We start from the raw sequence: 14,465 nt of genomic DNA on the forward strand, positions 1-14,465 counted from the left end.
CGGACAAGATAGTGATGGAAAAAGAAGAAGAAAGAATAGATAGATTTATGGTGTTTGTCTAAATTATTTTCTAATTACCAATTGCACAAAATGTTAGTCCCTAATATTAGCATATATAGCTTGTTAATTCAGCCAAAAAAAAAACACATATAGCTTGTTGAATAGGCTGGCTTATTCGATTTAGGGCTTTAATTGTAGAAAAATGTCTTGTAATGTGGTTTTTTTCTTTTGAGATGAAGAAATCTTTATCATTAGCGTTATTTTGTACAAAAAATGTACACATCAAAATCAAATCATATAATTTAAGTGGGTACTTAGAGTAAAAATTAATTTACAAAAAATTATGTAAATAATCACATATTAATTTATGAAATTTAATTATAAATTGGTAAAATTAAATAAAAATACGTAAGCTATTCAAACTAAAATGATATAAAATAAAATTAAAAAGATTTATATATTAAATATTTTTTAATTTATAAATTTTGATAATTTAGAAAAAATTAAGAAATCCTGACCAATGATATATAGAAAATAATATTAATACAATTAACTAAAAAAGCAAGTGTATTAATAATTTATTGCTTTATTTATGAATAAGAAGTTATGCGTTTAATTTTTATTAAAGCGCTCTTATTTTTCACTTTATTTTAATCTTTTTTCACACGTAAAAGTTACTATGAAAAATAAAGAAACTAAATATCTTAAATTAAAAAATAAATAAACCAAAATTCCTAATTTAAAATTATAAGAGACTAAAATTATAATTTAACTATAAAAAACATATCTATGCTTCTCAATTTTAAGAAGGCAACTGCTTGAGGCAACTGCTTGGGGCACCCAATGTTTTTGCTAGGACACCTAACAGTTTTTTTCAAAAAACGTTATGGGTATTTTTTGTTATAAATAGTAGGCTATGTTTTTCATTTTTGCAGCACCTATTTTTTTCATAAAATCTCACTCCCTTAATGTAACTTGTTTCCGTTAGCCTCCTATTCCGAGTGTTTGTTGTCTCTGGTGATGTAGGTGTGTTATTTACGAATATACGGTGAAGTTGGATGATTTTTTTTGCGCCGGAGAAGAAGAGATGCGTAATTTTTTAAAAACATACGGATTATGGCTTTTTTTAATTGTAAATTTATTTTTTTTAATTTGTTTTGTAGTGTAATTTTTTTGTAATAATTTTTTAGCAATGGAGATATTATTTTATAGTGGTATAAAAACAATAAAAAAAACTAATTTAGTAATTAGATTGGTAAAAAAATGATAATATATATAAACTTTTAAAGATTGCTAAAACTAACATTAGACTGTTAAAACAATTTTTTGTATACATTTAAAATATTTACTAAAGTTGATAATTAAACAATTTTGATATTTAACTGAATGTTGTATTTAAATATTTATTACAGAAATTAATAGTTAAACAACTTTGGATTTTTAATTGAATGATGTATTTAGATCTTTATTACATTGATTGAAAATTAAACAAATATGATATTTAAGTGAATGATGTATTTATATGTTTATTACAGCAATTGATAATTAGACAAATTTAGTATTTTATTTAGATGTTTATTACATGATCATTAAGCAGCACAAGTGAAATAAGCTAGTAAGCAAGACATGTATCAAGGAAGGTTCATCAAGCCTAATCCTCACAGTCACTGTTTCTCTGATAAGCACAAGTGTTTAAGGTAATTCTTCAAATCAACAACCAACACAAGTCTCAACTTTTGCATTTCATCTCATGACATACAATCACAAACACACAAATAAAATCTAAAGGACTTTCTTGGCTTGTAATGAGGCTGGGCTACAAACAATTCATGGTTTTTCTAGGATGCAAACTTAGGTTCTAGGAGAGCATTCATCCTTAGATAAACTCTTTTCCTTTTATTCCCAGCTTTTATTGAAATGCCACAATGAGATCGAGTCAAAAAAGGAATTTCTACCATTGGATTTTGATTTGTTGGCAAACTTTGATGTGGAGTTTTCTACTAATGAGATGGCAATCCTGCAATCATTGATCACAAAGTTGGGTTGACGGACAAGATAGTGATGGAAGAAAAAAAGAAAGAATAGATAGATTTATGGTGTTTGTCTAAATTATTTTCTAATTACCAATTGCACAAAATGTTAGTCCCTAATATTAGCATATATAGCTTGTTAATTCAGCAAAAAAAAAACACATATATAGCTTGTTAATTCAACAAAAAAAAAACACATGTATAGAGCTATATTTGTGTCGATAACAAATAAGGTAATTGTATATTTTTTTTAAAGTTTTTTTTGTTTATCATTGAATGTGTTAAATGCTTTATTAAGATGGACGGAGAATAAACGGAGAACAGTAGAACACGTTGATTGCTTTGATGCCTTTAATACTTCTCAAGTATTTGTCTAATTTGTTGTTGGTACAGTAATTATATTACATAAATGTTCATTGATCTCAGACCTTCTTTGGATTGTGTTATAGTTGTTGGCTACCAGTGATGAAGTTTTACATTGGGCTCGATCGGTGGCTCATGAAATTGGATTTGTTGCCGTGATAATGAGGTCAAACACAAATATTGGTGTTAGAGCAAGGACCTCATTTCTGTTAATAGCTTGCAAAAAGAGTGGTGAGTATAGGCTTAAGAAGAATGATTTGGTTAGAACACGCACTGATAGTAGAAAATGTGGATGCTCGTTTAAGTTGCGTGCGAAACCAGTTTTGGGAGGAGAATGATGGATGGTGAAGTTAATTTGCAGGACTCACAATCATGAAATAGCAAAGTCATTTGTTGGGCATCTATATGCGAGTCGACTGAATAAAGATGAGAAAATTGTTGTTGCTGATATGACAAAGTCCATGGTGAAGCCAAGAAATATTTTTTTGACGTTGAATGAGCACAATGCCAACAGTTATACAACAATCAAACAAATTTACAATGCAAAAAATGCGTATCGTTCTTCCATAAGAGGGAGTAACACCAAAATGCAACAACTCATGATGCTGCTTGACCGAGATCAATATATTCACTGGCATAGGATGAAGGATGAAAATGTTGTACGTGACTTGTTCGAGAGTCATCCTGATGCAGTCAAATTAATCAATTCTTGTAATTTGGTTTTTTGATTGATAGTACCTACAAAACAAATAGGTACAAACTGTTGTTGCTTGATATTTTTGGTGTTACACCAACACTAATGACATTCTCTGTTGCTTTTGCTTACTTGGAAGGAGAACGTCTTAATAATGTTGTTTGGGCTCTACATTGATTTTGGGGTCTTTTCATGGAATTTGATGCATTCCCTGTGGTTATTGTTACTGACAGAGATTTGTCTTTGATGAATGCAGTGAAAAATGTATTCCCGAATGCTATAAACTTTTTGTGTCAGTTTCACATTGACAAAAATATGAAGGTAAAGTTAAAAACCCTGATTGCTCAAAAGAATGCATAGGATTATGTGATGGAGGCTTCGGGGAGTTTAGTTGACTTTCCATGTGAGAGTTATTTTGATGAGTACCTTAAAGACGGGAAATGCTTGTAGATCCAACATTAAAGACATTTTGCAAACATATTCATTAAAATAAGAAACAACATATAATAACCAACGCCAATGAAATAATGTTTTATTAACATTTGAACTAACCTGTAACAGAGCAATATATCCTGCAAGCTGCCTCACCGTGCTCTTTGACGTCTCATTTAAATTATCATACATATGCATAAGTGCAGCAGCGCCCCAAGCATAAGTCCCACTTTGTGTCAAGTCACGTAGTGCATCCAAGAATATTGCGTGCACGTGTGTGACACTCTTGTTAGCAAAGAGTGTGCATCCAACAGATGCAACAAATACGATCGCGCTGCTACAATCCAGTGACATGCATCGATTTTCGTATGATACACGTCTCGCAATCACGATAGTCAAACATAAGAGGCATGACATTGAATCATCTCAACTCTTGCCTCTGTAGCGCTGACCTCAAGTAATTCCACCAACATATCGACAGCGTCGTTGACATGAAGTTGCTCGAAGATATGAAACGCCCTTACGATAGGCAAATGTAGCAACGATGCCACATCATCCAAGGTGATAGTCATCTCTCCGACAGACAAATGGAAACTACTAGTTTCCTTATGTCAGTGTTCCACAAAAGCAGACATTAGTCCTCGATCGCCCGTATCTAGGGAACATGTGATCAAAGAACTTAGTTCGTTGGAAGCCACAAGACCTTCAATCTCTGGAGCAGGCCTCCCGAACTTAGTCATCTTCCTTCCATGGGAGGATAGCTTCAGCTCAGGACGTTCCTGCAAACAATAATATCGATCATGTAACAAAATAATAATAAGTGTTAAACTACATGCTTTATGTTTTTTAAGATTTACATACCTCTCCATTCCAAACTCTTAAAGCAATGTGATTTTCAAAATCTCTCAAAACTGGTGTGTCATGGGGTTCGCTTGGAAAACCCTTAACATCAGTAATACCTTCTTCAACAGGTGGTTGTTGCTGCTCTTCATTCAATTCCTCCGCGGTCGTCGGAGGATCCTCAACAACACGCGCATGTTGTCGTTGCCTTCGGGCAGATGCGGTAGGCTTTCACCGTTGGGGCATCATTATCATCATCACTAGCCTCTCTCCTCCATAGGACTTTTCCTATTGCTCGGCTAAAACCTGACCGAGACCTCTAGTTCTAACCATTATTTGCACAATATTTTTAAAAATATTTTAAATTTTTGTTTCAATCATTTTTTAAGACTAACTATAAGTGTTAAAAGATTTTAAATTTTTGTTTCAATCATTTTTTAAAACTAACTAACAATGTTAAAATATTTTAAATTTTTGTTTCAATCATTTTTTAAAACTAAAAAACAATTTTAACATATTTTAAATTTTGGTTTCAATCATTTTTTAAAACTAACTAACAATTTTAACATTTTTAATATTTTGGTTTCAATCATTTTTTAAAACTAACTAACAATTTTAATATATTTTAAATTTCGGTTTCAATCATCTTTTAAAACTAACTAACAATTTTAAAATATTTTATTTTTTTTTCAATCATTTTTTAAAACTAACTAACAATTTTAAAATATTTTAAAATATGGTTTCAATCACTTTTAAAACTAACTAACAATTTTAATATATTTTAAATTTTGGTTTCATCAATTTTTTAAAACTTACTAACAATTTTAAATTTTGGTTTCAATAGTTTTTTATGACTAAAAAATTTATTATACAATTAAAATATTTGTTTCAACATTTTTTATAACAAATTTAAATTATTTAAAATTTTTGTTTCAATATTTTTAATAACTAAAAAATTTAAATTATGATTTCAATATTTGTCATAAGTAAAAAATTTAATATCTTTTAAATATTTATTTCAATTTTTTAAAAAGTTAAACAAATATAATATTACAATATTTTAAATTAAAATTTTGGTCAATCTAATATTAGTTTTAGCAATCTAATCTAATTTGTCTTAGCAATCTACTCTAATCTTAGTAATAACTAAAATATTTTTTTTTTGTTTTTATACAAAAATTAATACTTAACAAATAAATTAGAAAAAATTATAAAATTACATTACAAAAAAATATAAAAAATGATTCACAAATATATATTTAGAATTAAAAAAAAATTCAAAAATAAATCTCATATGGATCAGTCCATGCGGATTGTCAATCTGTATGAATTTCATACAGATTCATACGGATTGATAATCCATATGAACCATTTGGATCGTATGGGCCATACAGATTGGACAATTCGTATGAATCATACGGATTGCTATTGTTGATATGTATGTGTCTTACGAATTGTTGACCCGTATGAGTTTTTTCACAAAAAAAATGTCATTGAACGCGAATGCCATCATTCAATCAACAATCATTCAAACAAAACAATCACAAACAATAATAATGACAATACTTACTTTGAAGGAGAACGCAAATGAAGAACACGAATGAAGAAGACGCAAGAAAGAAGAAGCAGCAACGAAGGAGCATGACCCACGAAGGAAGAAAAAGAAGCAGGAATGGAGAAAGAAAAAGCAAAAAAATGGCACAACAACGAGAAGTGACTCGTAGGGACGAGTCATGATTTTTTTTATAAACAAAAGGTGAAAGACATTTTAATCTTTTTATCTTTGTTGTTGGGTGTTTCAACAAAAATGCTTGAGTGCTTAAAGCAACGACCATGAGAATCCATCAATCCAAGAAATTTGGGCTACGGGTAACCACCACCACAACCCAAACCCGCGCCTCACATGTTCAACCCAATTGATATCCAAACATACTAAAACGACAACGAGGCAGTCAAAACGCAAAGAGAGTAATTGAAACGCAATGAGGGGGAGAGAGGAGTTGAATGCGTACGATCTCGGGTGAGTATATATGTTCAAAGGAATGCATACGTACGTATTTGTTTATAGGGTAAATTATTTTCCTTTAATTATATTACTTTCTTCTGTCAAAAATAAAAATAAAAATCATATTACTTTCTAAATTATAGTGCTGAATATATGTATCATAAAAGTGATATAAGTTTTATACGAATTTAAATAAAATAAATAAATAAAATAATAAATATTTATTAATCTATTCAGATTTAAACTATAGGAATAAATATTTATAAGTATATTGATATTTTTATTTTGTAAATATATTTGCATCACAAAAGATTATAGCTTTATTTATAAATATATTAATATTTAAATTATGGAAACAAATGTTTGCATCTATTGGAATAGAAACTTTATATTAAAATGTATTAGTTCATAAATCACAATGTAAATATTAGTGGTTTTAGTTTAATTGGTTAAGTATGATGAATGAATTATTATAAATTGATTTTCACCGATAAAATAAATTTCACATTAGAATTTTTTTACGGAATCATATAAAATTATATATACATTTTCACATCATGTTATAAAAATGTATTATAACAATTAGATAAGTATTTGGTTTTACATCAGAGTTCAAATTAGAATGGTGATATTGCCTACCAAAAAAAAAAGGAATGATATTGATATTTAAATCACAAGAATAAATATTTCTGTGACATGGAAATTAAAATTTTACAAAAATCATATTAATATGTAAATCACTAAATATATGAAATTGAAACTTTACATTTAATGATATTAACATACACAGTTAAGGGACAAATATTTACATTCTATGTGAACAAAAACTTCAAATAAAAGCATACCACTAAATAAATTACACAATTATATTTACAAAAACTTTACATAAAATTATTATTTGACTTAAATACCTTTTTAATCCCTTAAGTTTAGATTAATGTTGCTATTTTAAGTCTATCAATTTTAAAAGTGTTATTTTTAGTTATTTTTGACTTATTTCTGATGGTTTAAGTACATAATTTGTGTCATTTTTTTCCACCACATGAGAGGTTACAAAGATCACTTTTTAAAATTGAGGACTAAAAAAATAAATTTAAATTTAAGGGACCAAAAATAATATTAACACTGAAAACATATTTAGCCCATATTAATATTTAATTTACAAAATTAATATTTTTATTTTATATTATTTATGAATTCCATTTAAATATATTTATTTATCATGAAATAGTTATATAAAAATAAGTTTATATATAAGCCGTGCATTGTTGATATCAAAATGGTATTAGTAATGATGACAACTAAAATATGGTGTATTGCGAAGTTGCACGAGTCATTTAGAGAAACCAACTTATGGGTGAGACACTTGCCTTAATTGCATCATAATTCTAGGACTAATGCATATATTTTTTAATACATTAATTTTCATTCGTTGATTTATAGGGTACATAAATGCATTCATTTTGATATAAGTAAATGTTGTTTCCTTATACATCGCCAACTCTTCCTCCTTGTTGCCATTTCTTCATAGGAAAATGCGAATACCCAAATCTTGCGCTTTCTTTCTCTGTCTCCACCCACTGTCTGGTTTCCTATTCTCCATTGTCATCTCATCTCATCTCTATTATTTTGCTTCTTTGCTTGTCAACCCATTTTCATCATGAACCCAACCCTTTGTACCTACAATTTTTTCCCTTTCCTTTGATATCAATAAATCTTCCACATTGTAAATAAATAGATATGATGATGAATCTTCCTAAAGAGACAAGGAAGGTTCCTTTTGTTATAGTTGTTGTATTAATAAACTTCATTGTGGGACCCAGACTAATTTTTTGTCAGAAGAGTGGTGGTGGTGGTGGTGGCCTTGAGATAATCGCTCAAGAAGTATATCGTAGTATGTCCAATTATACATCCGTGTTCAAGAGTGCAATAAAAAAAGAATTGGGTTATTGCATAGTTGATGTGTGAGTCCCATCATTAATGTTTTAATCACAAACTATGTACAAGTACCTTTATTCTTGTCTTAGATAGTGTTGATTCAAATATATCACATTATTGATGGGTGTCATTTTGTTTCCCTTCAGGGACGCTGATTGGAATGGAGCATTCAATTTCACCAAAGATCTTACCTTTTTGACCATTTGTGCCCAACAACTGAAGGGTACTTAATTACTTTCATCATAAAAACAATGACTAGCATTTGAAATATTTGTAGATTGGTAAATGATACAATTTTTTTTGCATATACACAAAAAGTGTAACACAGAAATATTTAATACCATCATATCAATATTGATGATCGTGTATGTACATGAGGGAAAAAATTGATTATGCAAAATATGTAGGGACTTTTTTTTGGGATAGAACCATGAATCTTTGTTTCATTCTTAATTTTTTTAGTAGTTTTTGGGATAATTTGTGTTTTTTTTATGTGTGACTTTTTAGGAGATATTACACAACGAATGTGCACAGAAGCAGAAATACAAGCTTATGGCCAAAGTTTTGCTAGTGGGAAGTCAGGAACCAGATCTAGCTTTTTGAAGCCCAACATAAATTGTAATTTGAGCTCATGGGTTAATGGTTGTGAACCCGGATGGGGTTGCAAAGCTAATCAAAAAGTAGACATTGGTAGTCACAAGAAGGGCATACCTATCAGATCCGTTGATTGCCAACCTTGTTGTGAAGGCTTCTTTTGCCCTCATGGTCTCACTTGCATGATCCGTAAGTATTATTTATGCACATACAAGAACAATCACAACACTAATTAGTTTTTTTTTTTTCTCTCTGTATTTTTGCCCTTCATTGTCGTGTGCTCTACCTACTAATGTGATTGACTTTTACAACTTCAAACAAAAGAAAAATTTATATATCATGTTAATATGTTTTAATGTTCTAATTTCATTCATTTGTTGTGTTTTTTTTTGTTGTTGTTGTTTGTTTGTTTACTATTGAAGCTTGCCCATTAGGCTCTTATTGTCCACGTGCACAACTCAATAAAACTAGTGGAGTATGTGAACCGTAAGTCCTTTCCCTTTTAAGTTATATTGTTCTAATTTTTGTTTTTGGCACACTTTAATATTTATCAACAGAATCAATATGCAGATATCGTTATCAGCTTCCTCCTGGAAAGCCTAACCATACTTGTGGTGGGGCAGATATTTGGGCAGATATTCAGAGTAGTAGTGAGGTGTTCTGTTCAGCAGGGTCATTTTGTCCCTCTACAATTGTAAAAAATCCTTGCAATAAAGGGTAGTAATATCTATACCTAAACTTTCAGTTTTAGAACTTACTTTTTAAATTTATATATAGCCACTTGATTTCTCACTGTCTATAACGATATGCTAAAAATCTTGCACTTTGTTTTTGCTTATTGTTTGTTCTCATGTCATTTATATACTATTCTAAATTGCTTTTAAATGTGGATTGTAGGTATTATTGTAGAACAGGTTCTACTACTCAGGAGCGTAAGTTTTCCAAGTCTATTAATTATTTGATTTCTTTTGTGAATTGAATTTACTTGTAAACGCATTTTTTTATGGTTATTCTCATTCTCTATGTTCTTAAGTTTACGAAATTTATAAAATGTGAATGCAAGGGCGACAAAAAAAATTGTATCAGGGTCGGGTTACCTCTTGTACTTCTTGTTTAATCTAAATTCTTTTTGGCTGACCAAAAAAAGGGGTTGGGTAATTAGGTGTGTTCTCTTATAAAGAAGTTGATAAGCATATTAATATGTTTCTCTTAAAACTTAAAAGAAATATTCTTTTTGTTAGTACTTGATGTATCCATTAATCATTTGATAGTCATCATGCTAATTTTATATGCTATACAACTATATATTTGTTAGATACCATATGGGTGTAAAAGCTGATTTGTGTGGCACGATATAATTCTAATGAATATTTCTCTTTTTTATACATATATTTTTTATTTCTCCAGGGTGTTTCAAGTTGGCATCTTGCGAGCCTAAGTCATCAAATCAAAATATTACTGCATATGGTGTCTTAGTTTTTGTAAGTAATATTTAAACATTTCATTTTAAGAAATATTTCTCTTATGCAAGTCATTGTGAAGTGTGAACCATGGTATTGTTTTTAGTTTTATTTCAAAAGGAATTTTAAGGTGTGCTCTTTATTTTTGGGTTGTATGCTACACATCTTTTGCCTAAGGGATTAGTTGAGCTTGGAATGGATTACCTTATAATTTAACTATTCTTTTCTTTTGAATTTTTAAAAGGAACTTTATGTCACTTTAGAGGCAATAATGGAGACTATTGCAGAATTCAGCATTTTTAGATGGAATTTGTAGCATGTTTAAGATTCAAGTCCATTATGGTCCAATAGAACTAACTCTTAACTTTTCAATACAGGCTGGCTTGTGTTTTTTGCTTATTATCATATACAATTGTTCTGACCAAGTTCTTGCAACTCGAGAAAAAAGACAAGCAAAATCAAGAGAAAGAGCTGCTCAAAGTGTGCGAGAATCACAAGCACGTGAAAAATGGAAATCTGCAAAAGACACCGCTAAAAAGCATGCAGTAGGACTACAATCACAATTATCACGTACATTTTCTCGCAAAACTTCAAAGAATCCAGATTTGAAAGGTTTTGGTTCTAAACATTCGGATTCTACTTTACCACCTGTTGGTACATCAAAGGGAAAGAAAAAGGACAAAAACAATCTCTCAAAAATAATAAATGACATTGAGGAAAATCCTAATAATTCAGAAGGGTTTAATGTTCAGATAGGAGATAAAAATGTCAAAAAACAAGCACCAAGGGGCAAGCAATTACACACTCAAAGTCAAATTTTCAAGTATGCATATGGCCAGATTGAAAAAGAGAAGGCTTTAGCAGAACAAAACAAAAACTTAACCTTTTCTGGAGTAATTTCAATGGCTAATGACATTGAGATAAGGAAGAGACCTACCATTGAGGTTGCTTTCAAAGACTTAACCCTCACTTTGAAAGGGAAAAATAAACATTTATTGAGATGTGTGACTGGTAAATTACATCCAGGTAGAGTTTCAGCAGTCATGGGTCCATCTGGGGCCGGCAAGACAACATTTCTTTCTGCTTTAACTGGAAAAGCAACTGGATGTCACACAACTGGGCAAGTTCTTGTAAATGGTAAAGAATCTTCTATCAGATCATACAAGAAAATCATAGGTTTTGTGCCACAAGATGATATTGTGCATGGCAATTTGACAGTGGAGGAAAATCTATGGTTTAGTGCTAGATGCAGGTATACTATATGTTAAGCATTTTATTCTGTTACACGACTTTTTATGTTTAACAAGTACTATGTTTTAACATCCTTAGGTTAGCTATTTAGCTACTTTTATTCACAAGTCTTGTAAATAAAAAGGTTTGTGAGTTTATTGAATACATTTTCTTACTATCAATTTTCTCTCTTCACTATATTTGTTTGTCATTGTAGACTCTCTGCTGATCTACCAAAAGAAGAGAAGGTGTTAGTGGTTGAAAGAGTCATTGAGTCATTAGGTCTACAAGCAATAAGGGATTCTTTAGTTGGGACAGTGGAGAAACGAGGAATCTCTGGAGGTCAAAGGAAAAGAGTAAATGTAGGATTGGAAATGGTTATGGAACCTTCCCTTTTAATTTTGGATGAACCCACTTCTGGTTTGGATAGCTCATCTTCTCAATTACTACTTAGAGCACTTAGACGTGAAGCTCTTGAGGGAGTAAACATATGTATGGTCCTTCACCAACCGAGGTGATTTTCATAATTTTCTCACTCACACACATATATATCAAAATGCTTCTTAAGTAAACCCCAAGATTAGTTTCTGAAATTGTAAGACTTGATTACGTTAATCCTTGACTTTGCAAAAAGTCATTTGCTTTTGTTCTTAATGCCAATAAAAAATAAGATACTAAAATACTAAATTAAGAACCAAATAAAGGCTTAGAAGAAGTCATGTACTAAAGTGATCGACACTTACTAGTCTAATCTAGGTGTTTAATCAAATGTATCCTGACATTTTACCACACAATGGTGTCACTTACAAAAAATAATACCTTTTTTTTGTGTGATCTCTAGTTACACCTTGTTCAAGATGTTTGACGATTTTATACTACTTGCAAAGGGAGGCCTGACAGTGTATCATGGACCAGTGAACAAAGTGGAAGAGTATTTTTCAAGCATGGGCATCAATGTCCCTGACCGTGTTAACCCTCCAGATTACTTCATTGACATTTTAGAAGGAATAGTAAAATTAAGCCCAAGCTTAGGAGTGAACTATAAACAACTACCTGTTAGATGGATGCTTCATAATGGGTACCCTGTGCCCATGGATATGCTACAAACTATGGAAGGAATGGCTGCGCCAAGTGGTGAAGGTTCATCACATGGAGCAGCAACTGCTACAGAAAACAACGAAGCACCTTCTTTTGCTGGAGAACTTTGGCAGGATGTAAAGTGCAATGTTGAGATGAAAAAGGATAACCTTCACCTGAACTTCTTAAGTTCAAATGATTTGTCTGATCGATTAACACCAGGAGTGTTCAACCAATACAAATACTTTCTTGGAAGGTAAGTTATGAGATTTAAGGAATATTTCAAATAATTGTCACTTTTTTTTTTATATTTGTTATTGGTTCCTTGCAGAGTTGGTAAGCAGCGACTAAGAGAAGCTAGAACACAGGCTGTGGATTTTTTGATTTTGCTTTTAGCTGGCCTTTGCTTAGGAACACTTGCTAAAGTGAGTGATGAATCATTTGGAGCAACTGGTTACACATACACTGTAATAGCAGTATGTAAGTTTCATTTGAATTTGTTGTTGACTGTTGAGGAGTGTCAGTGATACATTTTCTGACACACTTTTTTTAATACACCTTTTACTATTGGTTGAAAATTATTAAAAATTACAAAATCATGAGTGTGACTCATTAAATATAAAGTGAGAACCACATATAATTATGTGATTTCTAATAAATTTCATCCAATAATAAAGGGTGTGTTAAATAGAGTGTATTGCTAGCATTTTTTCTGTTATTGTTACCAAGTTACCTATGTTGTCATCTAATAATGCTTTATTTTCAGCTCTCCTTTCTAAAATCGCAGCTTTAAGATCATTCTCATTGGATAAGTTGCACTATTGGCGAGAAAGTTCTTCAGGCATGAGTAGTTTGGCTTACTTTCTATCAAAAGATACCGTTGACCATTTTAGCACAATTATCAAGCCACTAGTTTACCTTTCCATGTTTTATTTCTTCAACAATCCAAGATCTTCAGTCACAGATAACTACATGGTTCTGTTGTGTTTAGTCTATTGTGTCACTGGCATAGCTTATGTGTTAGCAATCTTTCTTCAACCAGGTCCAGCACAACTGGTGAGCATTTAAATCTTGCTCCACTGTAGGTGATGTTGCCATGTCTTAATTACTTTTAGTTACAAGTCATTTGTTGTATTTTTGCAGTGGTCAGTGTTACTTCCAGTAGTTTTGACTCTGGTAGCAACCTATAGCAATGAGGAAGATAGCAAATATATAAAATTTCTATCTGACTTGTGCTACACCAAGTGGGCTCTTGAAGCATTTGTAATATCAAATGCTAAAAGGTTCGACTTATGATATATATGTTCATTGCATCACATTGATTTATTATATTATCTCTTGATTTTTTTCATATGCTGATTTTTAAGATAATTTTTCTCCCATGTAGATACACTGGAGTTTGGTTAATAAGTCGATGTGGGGCACTCTATACTAATGGCTATGATCTTAAACATTGGTACCAATGTTTAGGCCTTCTTATCGTAATGGGAATCATTAGTCGCATGCTTGCTTTTTCCTGTATGATAACATTCCAGAAGAAATAGTTTCAACAGCTTCAATCCCTTTAGTTTCTTTTTGGACAAATTTAAAGACGGTAAGCCCAAAACTGTGACTGGTGCTACAACTTGTGGTGTGTGCCCAACAACTGTGTAAAGCAACATGACATTGGTGTATCTTGGTATAGACAAAAGTTTATTAGAGCAAGTCTGACATTTGATAGGTGTGGATAATGTAGCATTGTACTTCCTTGAAAGATAATCATTCTCACTAATTGTCATTTTCATCACAATAACTAGTTTCAA

General features: G+C 31.0%; 1 protein-coding gene across 1 annotated transcript; it reads left to right on the forward strand.

Moving 5' to 3' along the window:
- The first annotated feature begins 8,816 nt into the window (after positions 1-8,816).
- Positions 8,817-14,465, forward strand: LOC114375953 (ABC transporter G family member 28-like). Its single transcript, XM_028333830.1, has 12 exons — positions 8,817-9,085; positions 9,319-9,382; positions 9,467-9,613; positions 9,794-9,828; positions 10,304-10,377; positions 10,734-11,608; positions 11,804-12,100; positions 12,428-12,919; positions 12,995-13,143; positions 13,430-13,719; positions 13,807-13,946; positions 14,051-14,465. The coding sequence occupies exons 1-12, from the start codon at positions 8,827-8,829 to the stop codon at positions 14,205-14,207; spliced, it is 2,979 nt and encodes a 992-aa protein (XP_028189631.1). The 5' UTR covers positions 8,817-8,826; the 3' UTR covers positions 14,208-14,465.

Source organism: Glycine soja, chromosome 11 (genome assembly GCF_004193775.1).
Source record: "Glycine soja cultivar W05 chromosome 11, ASM419377v2, whole genome shotgun sequence".
NCBI classification, from domain to species: domain Eukaryota; kingdom Viridiplantae; phylum Streptophyta; class Magnoliopsida; order Fabales; family Fabaceae; genus Glycine; species Glycine soja.

What these genes read in the sequence shown, in the direction of transcription:
- LOC114375953 (XM_028333830.1), top strand. Translation starts at nt 8,827, where the DNA reads ATGTGCACAGAAGCAGAAATACAAGCTTATGGCCAAAGTTTTGCTAGT. An exon ending in ACTAGTGGAGTATGTGAACC is followed by an intron (nt 9,383 to 9,466) that starts GTAAGTCCTTTC and finishes ATCAATATGCAG; the next exon opens with ATATCGTTATCAGCTTCCTC. An exon ending in AGGTTCTACTACTCAGGAGC is followed by an intron (nt 9,829 to 10,303) that starts GTAAGTTTTCCA and finishes TTATTTCTCCAG; the next exon opens with GGTGTTTCAAGTTGGCATCT.